Here is a 19,007-nt window from a genome sequence, read left to right as displayed (position 1 = left end):
AAACATGTTATAATAATAGAAACAATATAAAAAGTGGCAGTGTCCATCAAAGTGTTTTCATTAAAATATAAGTTCCAAGGATGTTAAGAGATGTCCCTGAAAATAGAGTTTCAAAGCTAAACAAGTTTGATTTGTTTTTTTGCAGGAGTGCTCAAAGACTTAAAATGTTAATGTGTTTTATGAACCCTTTATGCATGGGCAGTCTACAATAAACAGCATGCATGGTGTCTGGGTGTAATAATTTCCAAAATAAACATTTATATCTCAAGGAATTAGTATATTGAGACATAATTTGCAAAATGCTGGAATGGGAGGTGCCAAAATATAATCCATAAAAATAGATTACAAACAGCCAAAAAAAATGTCTACAAACAAGTTCTCCCTATAGGACTGAAAACTTTGAGAATTTTTAATGCTGCTTTAAGTATCTTCTACTGTGAATTTTTAGGTACTCAAAATGTGAATCCAAGAATCCAATCCCATGGCACTTCTGTGGTTTTCCTCTTACAGTTAAAAGTTAGCTCTTTGAGAGTCTTCTATCATAACACTGGATTTAGAGTATAATGCATATAGCTAGAGAGATGACCCAGGATCTGCAGTTTTTTTTTTTAAATGATACTTTGTCTCCAAAAAGCAACTTATTTTTTTAATGACGTGAGAAAAGCAGATTCAGGCTGGTTTCAAAGAGAACTTCTAGTTAGTCATACAAATTGTAGATGCATGTCATCATAGTTCAACAATAAAATTAACCACCGAAGAGTTTTACTGATGGCCGGAATTATTCACCGCTGTTGCCAAGTTTCTAACACGTTGCCAAATATGCTGTATTGCCAAGTATGTTAGCCAACTTGTCAGTGCGACAAATGGGTGTGGTTTGGAGTAAGAGAAACTTGGGTTTGGATTTCAGGTCCACCAAGCAGTCAGCTGTGACTTTCTGAGTTTTCACTTCCTTGGAATATGAATTTTATTCCCATGGAATAAGAATGATAATTCCTCTCTTAGGGGTAATTAAGCTAATAAGTATGAAAGCACCTGCCTGGTACTGTAACAAACAGATAGCGAGGTTCTTAGTAAGTGGGTTTTTCCTTCTTCATGAAATGGATAGTAAGCATGGGGAAGGCTGCAGCTGACTACTTCCACAGCAGAATGCATTTACTTTCTCCACTCCGTTTCACGGGATTAAATGCTTTCGTTAGCTCCCTGTCTGCCCCCTCTCCTCCCATTCTTTCTCTTCATACCATAACCTGTCTTCTTTTTTCCTTCCTCATATCATCTTGATTTATATTCCTAAATTGGTAGAATGCTTCCACCCATTCTTGATAATCTGTTAACCGATAAAGATCAACCAAGAACACTTGAAAAAACAAAAGACAAGGATCCTGGCCACGTTTCAGCACCATCACGGGTGGTGGGTGAGATGTTTCACTGCAAGGAACATCTCGATATGTTTGCAATTCATTCTATGAGCCATTATTTATTGAACTCCTATGTTCCAGGTTCTTTCTGGGATTAGCTAGTGCTATGTAATATACCATTTACATGAACAGGCTGGCCTTTTACTTTCTCAAACGCCATTTAAACTAAAGATATATTCCTTGAAGAATCAGCATTCTTGGGCCTTCTTCTGGAACTTTCCATAATCAAACAGGCCTCTCAAAGTAAGGAAGAAAGCTTATAGACAAAGATAGTACATAAGACATCTCAGCTAGTGTTATGTGAGATATCTGGGCTAATCTGTGCTTAACTGTTATGGAAATAGGAACAAGTGCATTTTTGTTTTTCATTGGTACAGAGATGCAGCTTTTCAAAGTTCAGATTTTTAATTATCACCTTAGATAACTTGCAGATACCTTTTCGGTTCTGTTTCAGAAACCCCTCTAACTTGAAGGCTTCACATCTTAGATTCTTCTTTTGTAAATATTTCTCACACTTCCTGGGCTTCCCTTTCCCCATTAAATTTTTAAATATAGTACAGAATGAAAATAACTTGGCAACTCAAGCTTTAGAGTTCCCAGCTCTTCTGAAATGGAAACGGTTTAGTTAGAAAAGTCGCTGCTATCTTATTTCTTTAGATCCTTTAGATCTGAGTCTTATAAACCTACTGAGAAACAATCAGATGACTCTGGGCAACCAGAAACTTCAAATACAATTTAGTAACCCACATGCTAGAATCTATTGGTGAAGGTTAAGTGAATGATGGCATCTAATGTCCTTCAAAGCTGGGTTTTCCTACAACAAAACGCTTCTTCCAAAGCCCAAACCTAATATTAGACCCTTTCAGAGGTCAAAAACAGCCTTTTAAACTAAGGCATATGCTAATTATATTCTCCAGGACATATAATTCAGTACAGTTAAGAGCTCTCCTAGGGAGCATTCCAGCCTCTTTCTGCCACGTGAGGATACGATGAGAAGTAGGCAGTCTGCAACCTGAAAGAGGGCCCTCGCCAGAACTTGGCCAGGCCGGCACCCTGATGGCAGCCTCCAGGACTGCGAGAAATAAGTTTTCGTTGCTTATTTTCAACAAGGGGGAGGGGGACGGCTGACTTATCCTGACTTACTGCTGATCTATATCATCTAAAATAAGTGAAATATTCCATCTATCTGTGGAAGTCGTTAGAAACAGTATCAGAGAATCACCATAGCTTACTTGGCCAAAACCAATCAAAACAAACTTCTCTAGACCAAAAAAAGTCAAACAAAACAAACATCCATACTTATTATAGGTAGAAACTGAAGACCTTCGGCCTTTATGTCTTCCCAGTGGTGCTAATATGCAGAAATGTGGTGTTTATCGATGCCTTCACTCATCCATAACACGCACGTTACCTTTGGTGCTTAGATGCCTTTATTATATAAGTAAAAATATACTCACAAAATATTTAGAACGATTAAATAGTCACAAAAATCAGAGTTAATAATCCATTACAGTATTTACTATATAAATACTTACACCCCAAACTTGACACTAGTTTTCTTTCCTCCCTTCAGACACATCTAAAGACATATTTCCAGCCCTGACCTGTGTGGTTTAGTTGTTTGGGCATCGTCTTGCAAAGTGAAAGGTTGCTGGTTGATTCCGGTCAGGGCACATGCCTGGGTCTCAGGCTAGTCCCTGGTTGGGGTGCAAGCAAGAGGCAACCTATTGATGTTTCGCTCCCTCTCTTTGTCCTTCCCTTCCCCCTTCTCTAAAAATAAATAAAAATAAGTTCTTAAAGAAAAAAGAAATATAACCAACTACATTACATGGAAAACATTTAATAATCATTACCTGGACAATCATTTATTGAGCTAATAGACTAGTTTTTCTACTTCTCAGCCTAGCAACTTTGTACACCACGTACATTAAGGATCCATAACAACTAACACAGTGAGAGTGAGAGGTAAAAGTGCAGACATTGAACTCTGAATTCAAATGTTATCTTATTTAAATGCTCACTAAAGTTTGGTCCCCAGGCCTCAAGTGAATCTCAATGATGGAATAATATATGATTTGATTGAAAACTTTATTGAAACTTTGCCATTATAGTTTAGACAATTTTTATTGATTAAATTACCTACTGTGTATAAATTATAATGACAGGTGTGACTCATCAGGTAAAACAGTTATTAAATAGCAAATGAATAAATATGAACCTGCTTTTGGCTTAAAAAGATTAGCTCAAAAATATGTAAGTCAAGTTGTAAAGTCAAGGCAGAGACCTAATTTCAACACTTTTAAAAATTCCTAGTTCCTGAGTACCTAACACATACTAGGCACAATAAATACTTTTTTGATTGCAACAATAGGGAAACATAAGATTTAAAAATAAAAATTCTAAAGTTGTTAGGATAAGCTTTCATGGAAGCTACTCAGAAAACTTGATTAAATAAAGGAATTTATTTTTACAATTCATAGGATTAACTTTGATTTTTATAATTTTTCATTTTGGCTGGTGTTGCTATGGGGTAATAACTATCTTTAAATATAATATATACACATATGAATAAAATAGTATTCCAAACAAGACAAACCTGATATGGAAGCTTTTTTAATGTGGCAATGATTGCTATAATTACTGTGTAAATGATAATTATTTGACAAAACCCCAGAAGGGAAAACTGTGCTTAAGATGAGTACGACCAATTTTACCACAGATATATTCAGTCTGCTGCACATAGTTCAAAAGATCAACAGTTTTTTCAGGAGCTGAGATTTTTATTTTTTTTTTGGTAGGAATATATTACTTACAGGGGTAGGCAAAAGTAGGTTCACAGTTATAATACTAATAATACAATAATTAATAAATAATACAAGAATAAACTGTGTTTCACATACTTGCAACTGTAAACCTCACTCACCTCTGTATGAGTTACAAAAGAAAAATAATGATAGCTTAGGTAGAGAAACCTGGCACATTCCACCGTAAGAGATGCTTTTGATCTAGATACCTTCTTCTCTTCATCACAAATCTCTGCTTTAAACTGCTGATCTGCACATCCACATATTCAACAACTTTTATGTGTCTTTCTGTTAGGTAAGTATTTTCACAAGAATAAAACCAGCTACAATTACTACTAGCCTGTCTTCTATTCAGAAAGCTAACAGATTCAGTGCCTCACCTATGAGACAAGTGAAAAAATAACCATGATTTTCATTAATTAACTTATTTGACTCTGCATATACTTTATCACTTCAAAATCTGAGGCAGAAGATCTTTGAAAAATAAAGTTAAAAATGAGACAGTTATACATTTTATGGCTTGGCTTTTATTTAAAGCATATATCTTTATAAAAAAAACCTCACAGCCTTTAAAATTATTTACTCCTTTTCAAACTTATAAAATATGTGTACTTTGAAGATGTAAAGTCACAGTAGGTACAATAGCAAAAATCCCCACTTTAACAAGGCACAAACAGAGGCTCAGAGAAGTTAAATAACAGGCACAGATACTTAGTTAGTCGGGTTCAGAGTGCAGATTAGCCCCTGGTGTGTCTTGATTTTACAAGCTTACACCTCAAGTTCAAGGTGAAGAAAGACCTCACTGTTCTGAACCAAAGCTCCAAATACGCCCAAATTACATGGCCACTAGAGAGCTAATTAAGAAAAACTATGTTTAAATTATTTCCATGTTTTAGAGTTCCCCATCTCTCTGGACTCAGAAGGCAGTTGAAAGATGTGACCGTAGACATTTTTGTTTTCCCCGGAGAGGAAATGCACAGTTAGAAGAGAAGTTCACAAAAACACCTTTTCACAAAGCAGCAGTAGGTTTTTCATTTGTTTTTTTTTTTTTTTAAAAGCTCTCTTGTCACAACCAGTCGATGGCACTTCCCGTCCTCAAGTACTCATTCCGTTGACAGTTAACTCTCTTTTTAGTCTGCCCAGCAGACCAGATTAAAAATGATTTGAAATCAGAGGCCTTGTTTTTTTTTTTTTGAACCCATCGCAGAGCCTGGCACAGGGACACAGAGTGTGCGCCCGATAAATACTTGTTGAATGAAATTACATTGAAAAGCAGGATGAAGTAAAGCCATCTTCCATCTGCCAAAGACTTTGGTGTGACTGTGTGGGTAATTTTTGTTCTTAGAAAGCTTTAATGCGAATATATTCACATTATTCCTTAGTGGGCATTTAAAATTCCACCGAAAGCAATTTAAAATATCAGACATACCCCCTCAGACCGAGCCAGGCACAGTGCTGGACCGATGAGAAGAAAAACTGACACTGACATTTCCGCATTGCTCAGAGCAGAGAGAAAGGTCAACAAAGAGCAGAAACAGACCCCTCAACCCAACCTGCATTCTTTCTCTGGAACGTTCTCGGTGTGCCTCTCATCATTTAAGTTCTTTAAATGCAGTTTTCTTGAAACTGACCGTGTCCCTTTTGAGCATGAAGGGAGGAAGAGGGAGGAAGGGGACGGAGGAGGGGAAGGTCTGAGCAAAGCATTCTTTCGGCAGCAGCGTCCACTCGGGGCCTTGGGGAGGCCGGGGTCACACGGCTCTCCTGGCATCAGTGATCTACAACGTCTTGTTTGTGGTTTACAACTGCTCTTTAAAAATACTTTCCCTTTGGGACGGCCCCGAGCTTCTTCCTGTCACCCCACCCCCAGCGGCCCCGGGCAAAGACAAGCCTCGGCTACGTGGGCAGGTCTTAGAGTAAACAGCACGCTTGGAGGATTACAATCGACCCGACGCGAATTCGACCCTTTCCCTTCGCCGCCCTCAAATGACCCTTGACAGCAGCCCCCGATCTCCCTTCAAATGGAAAATCCACAGGCGCGCGCACACACACACACACACACACACAAACAAAAAACCCTAAATCTTCCCTTCGGTTGCTACCCGAAATGACGTTTCCCCCTCGGGTCCCGCCCCTCAGGGGGCCTGGAATTTTGGGATTGGCCAAGAGCCTGGGCGACAAGGCCCCGATTGGGCGACGGGGCGCTGACTGACAGCGGGGGCGTCCGCCGCGCCCTCCCTCCCCGGTGTGCGAGTGTGTGTGTGCGGTGTTATGCCGGACAAGAGGGAGGCGACCGCGGCGGCGGAGGCTCTGTTTATTGTCCCTGTCGGTCTGAGGAAGTCAGGGCTGCAGCACGGCCTACGAAGGCCGCCTTCGAGGCAGCAGCGGCAGGCGGCAACTCCGGGGCCGCGAGCAGCCGGCCTTCACGGAGCGTGAGGAAGGACAAGGCGCCTCTGCGTCCTCGGGCTTCCGGGCCGAGCTCGCCGCTTGCACCTCCGGACCTCGGCCCCGCTGGCGGAGGCGCCCGCAGGAGGGCGAGGAGGAGGAACCGCTGCTGCTCGGCTGCTGCCGGCGTCCTCCCGCTTCCTCCTCCGCCTTTCCCTCAGCGACGGCGCTAGGCCCGGGCGACGCGAACGCCGCGCCTCGAGTTTGAGGGCGGCGGGCGGCGCGGCCTCCTCGGTGGTGTCGGTGGCGCGTCGTCCCCGGGTCTCGGCGATGGGGCGCGGGGGGCGGCGCCGCTGAGAGCACGGCGAGTGGAGCGGTCGGCGCGGAGCGGCGGGGCCGGACGGCCCGCGAGGAGGCGGGAGCGGCGGCCGGGGCCTCGGGGCCTGTGAGCGGAGGCACCCGTCATGGCCAAGGCGGGCGGCGTCGGCGGCGCGGGAGCCAGCGGCAACGGGGCACTGACCTGGGTGGTGAGTGGCGGGCGCCGGGGGTGGGGGTCCGGGCCGCCGCATTGTTCCCGGCCCGCGGCGGGGCAGGCATTCCGCGGGGGGGGGGAAGGGGGTGGGGTGGGAGCGGGGCGGAGAGGGAAACCCGGTCCTCGGAACGCGCGCGGGGTCGGGGCTTCTCCCGGCGAAATCCCCCCGCGCCCGCCCCTTTCCTTTCTTCTCTTTGCCTCCTGGAAGGCTCGGGCTGCGGGAGCACCGCGCGCACTTGGAACTTTGGGGGGCAGACCCGGAACGCGGCCCGGGCCCCTGCTTTCTCCTGCCCCCTCGGCCCCACACTCTCCCGGGGCAGCGGGGGACGAGAGCGTGGGTCTGGCAGTAGGCGCGCGTGTCTGTGTGGGGCAGCACTTTCTGCAAGTGTGGCTTGAGGAAATCCCCGGGCAAGGTGTGTGTGTGTGTGTGTGCGTGTGTGTGTGTGGAAAACGCAACCGTTTCTGACGCTCTGATCTCTCAAAGAATGGGTTTGGCGGGGAGTGTGTCTGCAGCAGTTCGCACGTAGATTCCGGGAGTCTCCTTCACTGGGGGGCGCGCTCGGGGGCGGGGGGCGGCTTCGCAGCGGTGACTGCGCGTCCGAGGGCCGTCGGCCGGGGCGGGGTTGTTGGAGGGAGCGCCCGCCGGCGCCGGCCGCGCAGGTGAGCCGGGGCGGGGGCCGACGGGAGAGCCCCGCGGAGGGCGCCCGAAGTGACTCGTCCCGGCGTTAAAAGGGCCCGGCGCGCGGTTCCTGCTGGGAAGCGGCAGTGGAGGGAAGCCCGGGAGAGATCCCGTTCCCACGGCGGATCGATAATTCACTCGCTCAGCGCGGAGTTCAGCTCGGGGTCATTTCCTGCACAGAAAGGCCCAGCTCAGCCGACCGGCGAGGTACCCAGGAGGAAAAGAAGAAAGCATTTCATTTTCCAGGGACTTTTGATAGACCGTCCCTTTTTCGGAACACACAAGGAAGCTGTCATACGGGCGTTTTGATTACTTAATTCTTCATTTTCTCTCGGCTTGGCCGAGGTTTGCGTGAGTTGAGTAGCCCTTCTGCTGTACTGGCAAGCACTCCCTGTGCAAAGCTTGCTGCTGATAGCAGGGGAACGTTGGGACCGCTCATGTTTGTACGGCAAGGTGCTTTGCAAAATTACTTGTCAGGTTCTTACTGTTGAATCTCCAAAATTTGTATGTTACTCCAATAATGTAATATGAACAGACGAGAGGCCAGAGACGGAAACGTCATCTGACATAAGCTAATGGTCCATGTGGACATTTAGGGGAGGGGGGAATGAATAAACACAAAAAGAATGATTTTTTAAATTGATGGCCCTTACCCCTGTTACTAAAATCAAACGACTTCTGAAAATGGAATTAGTTTGCCAGGTGGTTCTCATTCACTATTGGGAAGTGTGGAGGCCTGATCAGTGTTTTCTCTGAGGACCTCTGATTCTATAATGGTAAACGTTGCTCCAAGATTGAATTGGTTGGCTTCAATATTTGATAGCAGTATTTAATTTACTGCTATTTTACTTTGTCGATAATTAAATGACCATTTTTTCTTTCAAGCTCAATAAGAAACTTTCATTTATATAAGAAATTTTGTGAAATTTAGAGGGTCTCATTCAATATTGGAAAAATTCATTTGAAAGAAATTGATTTACTGATTAAAGATTTTTCCATTATAAATCTACTAATATAGGAAATATAGTAAAATAAGTAGAAAAAATCTTTTATTTATAGATTATATCCTCTTGGTGAATTAGTTTATTAAAAAGATAATTACCCCATAGGTTTACTGTAAGGTTTGATGCATGCTTTAAATTTAAGTCAGATTATGTAAACATCATTATGTCCATAATATACATCATTGATCATAGACTTGTTTAACTTTGTGGCAGATGATAAAGTGAGATGATTATGAACATCGACTTTGAGGTCAGATTGATGTATTGGGTTGGCTAAAAAGTTCATTTAGTTTTTTCTGTATGATGACTCTAGTAGTACTTAGTTGTCTTTAAGTTCTTTTGAAACAGTTTTGTTACATTGTATCATGACAGCTGTCATATCAGTGTGCATTTTAAAAAAACCTATCAAAATTGGTGAATTTTTTTGCAGCCAGTTTAATATTGAAGATGGAAGAAAATATGCAGTGTTATCAGTGTATTATGCTTTATTTTTTCAAGAAAGGTAAAAATGCAACTGAAAGGCAAAAAAATATTTGTGCAGTGTGTGGAGAAGGTGCTAAGACTGGTCCAACGTGTCAAAAGTGGTTTGCAAAGTTTCTTGGTACTATTGACATTTTGGCCAAATAATTCTTTGCTGTGGGGCTGTCTTATGCATTGGAAGATATTTAGCAACAGCCTTGGTCTCTACCCACTAGAAGCCAATAGTGGGACATAGCTGACATACTCAAAATATCCAAATCAATAAAGTTATTGGTAAAAACAAAAAATGTGTCTTTTATTTTAAGGGAAAACGTAATGGGTTTTTTGGCCAACCCAATAGATTCAGATCCTGTCTCCAGCAGGAGTGCACAAGGAACTTAATGTTTTTAAGCTTGTTTTCTCATCTGTAAAATAAGGTTGCTTTGAAAATTGAGACGACATATTTGGCACAGCACTGGTCTTAATAAATGTTTGTTTATATTGGTGAAGTTCAAGAAATGCACAAAATGCACAATGTAAAATATCTTTAAGGCAGGGTGAAAGCAAATTATTCCTTTGCACAGAGTTCAGGGGTTTGCTGCAGTAGTGGTCATCTGTGTCTGAGGAGGATAACTTTGTCTGCTGTGTTGAAATCGGTGTTATGTTGCCACCTGCTTGTGGGTAACAGGAAGAAGTAAAAATGGAATTGGTGTATGATATCATTATTTTGGGAATGCCATGTGTTGCTCGTATTGACTTCTGTTTAGTTGGATGCCAACATTTGGTGTTAACAGTGTCATTGCACGAAAGTTTACACTATAATATCTGAAACCACAAAGCAAAGTGGTTTAAGAGTAACATTAACTTCTTAATAGTGTATTTGGTTTGTGTTGGATTTGCAGAATCTAAAATTTAAAAAGGTGAAAAATATAAATCCAGTAAAACTGTTTTGAGTTAAAATAGCTAGCTATGAAGGCTTCTCTGAAGAAAGCAGAGTTTCTTGAATTAGCTTATAGTTTGTAAAGCTTTGATTATTAGACCTTAGTAGTTTATTGGATATTTTACTCCAGTCATTTATCATCTTTAAATGGTTGTAAAAAATAAATTTGTGAAGATACAAGAATATAGTTAATCACTATGTTAATATTGATTTTTCCCAGTAACACCCTAATTTAGTAGATTAAAAATATTGTAATAGAAAATATTCAGCATATAAAAAAGTGGTGGCCAGAAAAGTATAAGGACTTTCTTTGTATCATCAGCCTTCAGCAATCATCAGTTCAAGGTCACCCACCTTTCTCCTTCTCATTATTTTGAAGTAAAGCAAATCCTATAATTATATCATTTTATCTGTAAATATTTCAATATTTAAATCTAAAACATATGCCTCTTTAAAAAAATTAAGCCACAATTAACTGTAGTATTTATAAAGTAAAATTTTATGACATATAAAACAAATTTTTTTTGACTGGAAACATGGCTGTATATGAAAATACTGTTTAAAGACTTGTTTTTATTTTTATTTAAATTTTATTTATTTATTCTTAGAGAGAAGGGAAGGGAGGGAGAAAGAGGGAGAGAAACATTGGTTGGTTGCCTTTAGCATGGCCCCAGCCAAGGACCTGGCCCACAACCCAGGCATGTGCCCTGACTGGGAATCAAACCAGAGACCTTTTGGTTTCCAGGCCAGCACTCAATCCACTGAGCCACAGCAGCCAGGGTTAAAGGTTTGTTTTAAGAACATTGTTTCAGTGGCTCATTTTTGCAAGTCTAAACTGCTCAAACAGATTTTCAAAGGCAATTTTTTCATAAATTATATGCTCTCCCAAATGAAATACATTTTGGATAGTTCTCATAGTTAGATTTATTTGTTCACAGTCTCCTGCACGTCATGTTTATGTTGGTCATTTTGCCTTAGCATGCTTACCTTTCATCACAAATGCCTCTTTCGCCCCTCTTTACCAGTCTAAATCTTAATTACTCATCAAAGGCTACTTGAGAGTCTCACCAACCTTTTATCCTCCAGTTCATACTCATTTTTTTCTGTTACTCTTATGGATCATAAAACATAAATGTCTTTCTTTTTAATGTTATTTTTATGTGTGATACTTTTGTCTTAACAGGTTATAAACTCCTGAAGTTAGAGAGCATACATTTTACTTGTTTGTATCCTTTTTAGCAGGGGTCCCCAACCCTTGGGCCATGGACTGGTGTGTCTGCCACCTGTTAGGAACCAGGCCTCAGGCAAAGCTCGCCTGAGCTCCACCTGCTGGCCCGCAGTGCCAGAAAGTTTCGAGACTGCAGCTTCATGATGTCTAGCAAAGAGCTGGATACATAATCCGACCTGTTATTGTTAACAAATTGGGTAGTTAGTATGTACTTAACTTCCTGAAAACTCTTTTTTCATTATCAGGACAAGTGGTCAAGTAGCAATATTCTTTAGATACATTCTTAAATAACATAATAGCAGTTTTTAGAAACAGTTTTTATTCCATATATTTTATTTTTTTTAAATATTTTTTAATTTTTTGTTATTCTATTACAGTTGTCCCAATTTTCCCCCTTTGCCCTCCTCTGCCTACCCCCCCCCAAAAAGAGTCAATCCCCACACCGTTGTCCATTGTCCATGGGTCATTCTTTGACTAGTCCCTACCCCTTCTTTCCACCATTATCCCACTTCCCCCTAGAAACAGTTTTTATAAATTGTGCTAGGTTTTCTGAGTAGAAGTGTGTTTACCTTCATCGTTTCAGATCTGTTTGATACTTAGATGGTAGCAGCAGTTACATTTTACTAAGTATATTTTTTTAAAAAATAAGCCTCTTTTTTAAAAAAAAATTAAATCTTAATACAAGTATGACCCCATTTTAAAGAAAACGTTTAATTGTTTCCATTTGCAGAGAAGGAAATAGGGTCCTAGAGATTAGGTAACAAACTGTTAGGGCATGGCTAAGGCAAAGGTAGGTTTTAAACCAGGCTTATGTTCTTAACCATCATTTATTCTTTTCCCCTCCCCCATTTGAAAATATTAAAAATTAAACTCATCTTTTATACCTAATGTGACAGGATAAACAAAGCATTTTGGGACATACCTATCTCTCTTCTACTAACCTAGTTCATTCTGTGTGAAAAAGCTAGGAAGTACATTTCCTTTTCAGGGTATATAAATTTTGTATAGCATAATGCTCTTTAAAAGTATGGGCTATGAAATCACATCATCTGGTTTTATAATTCAGCCTCTTTAAGTACTAGCTTTGTTAGCTTTAGGGAAACACCTAACTTCTCCAGACCTTAGTTTCCTCATCCAAGAGAATCATAGTAATGGTTTCAACTTTATGGAGCTCTTACTAGGATTGAGATTATTTATGTAATTCCCATAGTGCTTGGCACATAGTAAGCTGTCAGATGGGTACATGTACATACACACACACATTTTTCTTTTTTTTTATAGGAAGATTTTCTGACTATTTATTTACTTATTTATAGAAGGGAAGGGAGAAAGAGGAAGAGAAACATTAATGTGTGGTTGCCTCTCGCACACCCCTGCCGGGGACCTGGCCTGTAACCCTGGCATGTGCCCTAGACCGGCAATCGAATCTGCAACCATTTGGATCGCAGGCCAGCACTCGACCACTGAGCCATACTAGCCAGGGCCATTTTCCTTTTTTTAATCCAGTGATAACCTATTTCATTTCTTTTGTCTCAGAGAAAGTGTACTTTTATACTGAGCAATAATCACTATAATAACTGTAGTTTAACATTTATCACCACACATTGAGAACCTTAAAGACCCACTCTCAGCAACTTTCACATATACAATACAGTGTTATTAACTACAGTCACCATGCTATACATTATACCTCCAGGACTTACTTATTTTGACGGCCTTTCCCCTTCCCTCTGCCCCTGTCTTTGGCAACCCTCAGTCTCTTCTTTGTATATATGAGTTTGCTTTTTTGTGTTTGTTTTGGTTTATTTTAGATTCTTTGTAAGTGAAATCATATAGTATCTGCTTTTCTCAGACTTATTTAGCATAATGACTTCAAGGTCCATCCAAATGGCAAGATTTCCTTTTTTATGGCTGAATTATATTACTTTGTGTATGTGTGTGTGTGTGTGGGTGGGTGGGTGGGTGTGACATTTTCTTTATACATTCATCCATGGATGAACAGTTCAGGTTGCTTCCATGTCTTGATTATTGTAAATAATGCTGCAGTGAGCATGGGGGTGTATGCCGTATTTTTTGGACTATATGACACACACCATACCTAGGTTTTATAGGAGGAAAATAGGAAAAAAAAATTTTTGAAGCAAAAAATGTGGTCCTGCTCCTGCCTCCTGTGACCCTGCTCCACCCCCACCCCCACCCCCACCCCAATGAGCCAGGTAAGCTACATTTGGACTATAAGACACACCTCCCATTTTCCTCCCAAATTTGGGGGGGGGGAGTATGTCTTATAGTCCGAAAAATACAGTGTATCTTTCTGAGTTATTGTTTTCATTTTCTTCAGATAAATACTGAGAAGTGAGATTACTGGGTCATATGGTAGTTCTGTTTTTAATTTTTAGAAGAGTCTTCATACTGTTTTCATAGTGGCTGCACCAACTTACATTCCCACCAATGGTGCACAAGTACTTCCTTTTCTCTACATCCTCACCAAACTTGTTATTTCTTGTATTTAAAAAATATATATATATTTATACACACATAAATATATATTTATTTATTTAGAGAGAGGGGAAGGTAGGGAGAAAGAGAGGAGGGAAACACTGATGTGAGAAAGAAACACAGATTGGTTGCCTCTTGCACACACCTCAGCTGGGGACCAGGCACACAACCCAGGTACATGCCCTAAGTGGATTTGAACCTGACCAAATTTGAACTGGTGACCTTTTGCTCTGTTGTATGATGCCCAGCTGAGCCTCCTCATGGTTGATAATAGCCTTCTAACAGGTGTGAGGTGATTATCATTATGGTTTTGATTTGCATTTTCATGGTGCTTAGTGATGCTCAGAACCTTTTCATGTACCTGTTGTCTATCGGTATGTTTTTTGGAAAATATTCAGATTCTCTGCTCATTTTTTAAATCATATTGGTTTTTATTGGTGCTATGTATCAGATACATGATTGGCAAATCTTTTCTCCCATTTGATAGTTTACCTTTCATTTTGTTGATGGTTTCTTCTGCTGTTTAGAGATAAGCTTTTTGTTTGATGTAGTCTCACTTGTTTATTTTTGCTATTGTTGCCTTTGCTTTTGGTGTCAGATCCTAAAAATCACCACCAACACTGATGTCAGGGAGCTTACCATCTATGTTTTCTAAGAGTTTTGTGGTTTCAAGTCTTACATTCAAGTCTGTGATCCATTTTGAGTTGATTTTTGTTTGATTTCTGTGAAAAAATGCCATTGGAATTTTGATAGGGATTGCATTGAATCTGTAGATTGCTTTGGGTAGTATGGACATTTTAACAATATTAATTCTTCCAGTTCATGAGCATAGAATACCTTTCCATGTATTTATGACTTCTTCAGTTTATTTCATCAGTGTCTCATAATTTTCAGTGCAGAGGTATTCACCTTCTTGGTTAAATGTATTCCTAGGTATTTTACTCTTTTTGATGCAGTTGTATATTGGATTGTTTTCTTAATTTCTTTCAAACAGTTTGTTAAAGTACAGAAACAACATTTTTGTATATTGCTTATTATATTCTGCAGTTTTACTGAATTCATTGATTAGTTCTAATAGTTTTTTGGTTGAGTCTTTAGGATTTTCTACATATAACGTGTCATCTGCAAATAGTGATAGCTTTACTTCTTTTCAGATCTGGCTGCCTTTTATAGAAAGTCTATTTTTTTTATTTTCACAATGGACATTTTAGCATTTCTTATGATCTTAAGTATCCCTCATCATCCACACTTCTTCTTGTCCCTGTCTTAGGGAGGACATTTCTGGAGGAGCATATTTGGAAGGCAGATGGATAGTTTTTGTTTCCATAATGGTGGGTAGATAAAATGACTCTTTCTGTTGTTATATAGGTGAAATGTGGCTAAAATAGACATCAAGCATGGCAGCCTTTAGGGAGAAAAAGGGAAGAGATGATACAAGAGGATAATGCAAAGTGAAGGGATGCTATAGAAGATAAGAGAGGAGACTTGTTCCTAAAGCTTTTGCTAATCCCACTCTTGTTTGCTTGGGGATGATGAGATGTTGTGCTGATTATATGAATGTGTGTGTGGCTTAGTTCATTTTTAGCACCAACTGGCAGACCATCTCCTTTCCCCTCTTTGGCAGCAATTCATTTTTCTATAGAAAAACAAGAACTGTGGATGATTGCCCCAAATTCCTATATTTTAAGTGACAACTCTGTGTAAGAAAAATCTTTCTTTTTACAAAATAATCTTGGTTTATACTCATTCTAAAATAAGGAGTTTGTTTTATTGGAATGTTTTTCTTTTCTGGGGGTTGAGAAGTATTCTTGATAAAGGTTGAGTCTTGGATAAGTATGAAATCTATATTCTTTTACTACCAGGAGTTAGAATTACAAAAGTGCTATAAAGTAGATTAATATTTAAAAATAGATTTATATATTATTTTGATGCTTTTGTTATAATTTAACTGTCCCATAATGTATTGCTTAACTTGACAGCCAGCTTTTGAACTGTAGAAAAAGTCAGTTATGGCATCATCGTATGTGTAAATTAGAAAGAATAGAATTAAAACAACTTTTTTACATATGTGGAGAATATGTATCTTAATATGGGATTATTTTACATTTTTATTGCCTTTAATTTACCTGGCAATGAGAATGTTGCCCTGATTTCTTAGATTCCAGTGTAATTGGGTGCCGGAATTATAAACAGTTTGGTAATTTGACCAACAAGTAAACAAATTACAAATAAACTTAAATCATATGTTTTTAACTTTAGTTTGATAAAAGTTTACTTGGAATTCTCTTGATAACTGATTATTTTTAATGACATATTGTTAATATTTAGTCAATATGGAATACCTAGTATAATTATTGTAGTACAAGATATCATTGTGAACATATAAGAAAAAGAAAAGGTTGAATCATTTTGAATCAAAAGACCCCTTCTTATCAGTATTTAAAATGAGCATAATTCTCTGCAGGTATCAAATATATATCAGTCTCCTTTATCATCTGTGCAATCGAGTGTGCTTTTTATAAACCTGTACATATGAGTTTGCTGGTCTGTTTTTGTTAAGGCTAATTTCTTGATCTTTTTTCTGAATATTATTAGTAACAGTGTTAAAACTGAAGATACTCAGGGTGACTGACCCCTTCTCCTCCCCTTTTTAAGGTAAAGATAGTGGTAATAATGTGATCAAAGGTTTTTCTCATTTAATTTCTCTGTTCTTAGAATGGGGTTGTTTGTATTCAAACCTGTTCTAGATATGGGACCATCTCATTGAGTAGGAAGGGGAAGGGAAGTTGCCCTCCCTTGCTTTACCCTCAGATTTTCATTTTTAGTGGCCTGGCCATTAATCAGGGACAACTTGCTAATAAACAGGAGCTGAAAGAGACAATTAGTCTAGGTTTCTTTCAGAAAAGCTTATTGAACTCTTACGAGAGAATCTTCTTTCTTTGTTGCTCATGAGCTAATGAGCATTGCAAACTATCATTTGCTGACAACGGGAGAGTAAGATAAATCTGATGGCAGTATTAATTTCTACTTTCTACTTTGTCAAGGCTGCCAGTCTTTCTTGTTTATTTGGGTTTCACTTCCTGTTTGCCTAGATTCTAGTTAGACAGTTGGGACAGCAGAAGTAGTAAGAAAGTATAAACAGTGCCTCTAGAAAAAAGAAAGCGTCAGGTTTATCCTAGCTTAATTACATTTTCACATAAATAGGTTAATAATCTTTAAAATATATGTTCATTGTACAAAATTAAAAAGTGTATATCAGAAAATGACCAATATTTCTATTTCTCACAGATTAATTTATTGACATTCTGTGGGTATATTTTATATTTTCTTATGCATATATATAATATAACTTATTTTCTGATGAAAATGGGTTCATTTTAATACAGCTTTTAATAACTTTGTTCAATATACAGGGTAGTTTTAATAAACTATAATTTAAAAATACTTGATATAGTTTTTATAAAAAATACAGCAATAGGAGTTTATAATTAACACAAAATTTTTTTTGCTATGAGTAACTAAAAATACTCAGTGAAATATCCAGGTTAAAGGTTTATGTGAAGTTTTGGAAATTATTTAATATCATAATTAAGAATTTATTTGAAATATCTACAGAAGACCTCAAAACATCTAGTTTATTATAAATTCTGTAAATAATATGTATTCTTTAATGGTTTTCATTACTTTAAATAGAATGATACATCTTTTTCTTCAACACCTGTCATGTGATATTTAGGGAAATGTATTTTGTCATCAAATGTTTTAAATATATTGTCACATTTATTTTCTAATTATTTATATACAGGTGTTGGCAAAAGTAGGTTTACAGCTGTGAGTGCATGAAACACAAGAGTTTATTCTTGTATTGTTATTTATTAATTATTGTGTTACTTTCCATGTGAATCACTGTAAATCTACTTTTGCCCACCCCATATTATTCCTAGAGAAAATTACAAATAGTAATCTGACAAAGCCAACTACATTTCACATGTTCTGTGATTTTTGAGACATCCTAGCAAGAATGACAACTTTTGAACATGATAGGAAGGTGGTAGGTGCAAGGCAGACATTCCTTATTTTTATGTATCCATCTGGAGGTAGTGGTGGCAGTTGGTAGTAAGGGGTTGTGGAGAACATTGTGATTCTTAAAAAAGGAGTTAGGAGTCCTTCACCCCTCTTTTCCATACCTGTATGCTACTTGAGTTCAGTGTAACTCATCAGGGTCAAATTCGGAAGCCCAAATTAGGGAGACATGAGTCTCTGGTTGTGTCTAATCTTCAAAATGCTTTGTTTGTGATAGGATTTGTTTTGAGGTAGCCTTGAATAGGAAAAAAAGCCCTTATTTGGATGGTTTTATAAGTTCTGATCTTCATGCCAATAATTGCAGAGTTCTAAGTCTATGGTAAGAAGTTAACTCATCTTTGATTCCATTGCATTTATCATCATTAAGCACTTTTTAAAAAAAATCATTAAGGTCAAAGTCATTATGATCTTTGTTCTAACTATTTTGTTTTCACCATTAGATTTTTTCTCTAAATTAATCATCTCATCATGAAAAGCAAGGAACGTAATTAGAAATATTGAGAGTGTCTGGTATTTTAAAAATATGGTTCATATTTCTGGCCAGCTCGTTCATAATCTAACTTTTGATAGAAACACAATATGAAGACTTTATGAAACAGAATTATTTTCTTTTGTCCAAAGGTATCCTTTTTTTGTTTGTTTCAATCAAGACTCTTTAATTATCTACATCATTTTTCACCTATTATTATGTGTTTCTGGGAACCTTTTTTTTTTTTTGTCTCGAAGCTGTTTGTTCATGAACTACATTTAAAGTAATATAAAAGTTTTCCCAGGAAATCCACAGGCTTCTCACCATACTCACTCTTTAAAAAAATTTGTTTTATTATATTTTTTCCATTCTCATTTTGTCCCCTTATATCTCCCTCCACCCCACAATCACCACACTGTTGTCCATGTCCATGAGTCCTTTTTTCTTTTTACTCAATTCCTCTACCCCCAAGCCTCCCCTGACCCCTTATCTGTCGTTCTGTTATGAGTCTGT

At 38.8% G+C, this 19,007-nt stretch overlaps 1 protein-coding gene across 2 annotated transcripts in view; it reads left to right on the top strand.

Annotated features, from left to right (window-relative positions):
* Nucleotides 1-6,444: 6,444 nt before the first annotated feature.
* Nucleotides 6,445-19,007, top strand: part of TOP2B (DNA topoisomerase II beta) — a 65,967-nt gene continuing 53,404 nt past the window's right edge. For both annotated transcript variants that reach the window (XM_053930254.2, XM_053930253.2), the window contains exon 1: nt 6,445-7,128. In XM_053930254.2, coding sequence (XP_053786229.1) covers nt 7,066-7,128 — 63 coding nt within the window. In that variant the 5' untranslated portion in view covers nt 6,445-7,065. The remainder of the gene's footprint in view (nt 7,129-19,007) is intronic.

Source organism: Desmodus rotundus, chromosome 8 (assembly GCF_022682495.2).
Source record: "Desmodus rotundus isolate HL8 chromosome 8, HLdesRot8A.1, whole genome shotgun sequence".
Taxonomy (NCBI): Eukaryota; Metazoa; Chordata; class Mammalia; order Chiroptera; family Phyllostomidae; genus Desmodus; species Desmodus rotundus.
Note: the sequence above shows the minus strand (reverse complement) of the source record. Positions and strands in the feature narration are given on the sequence as shown.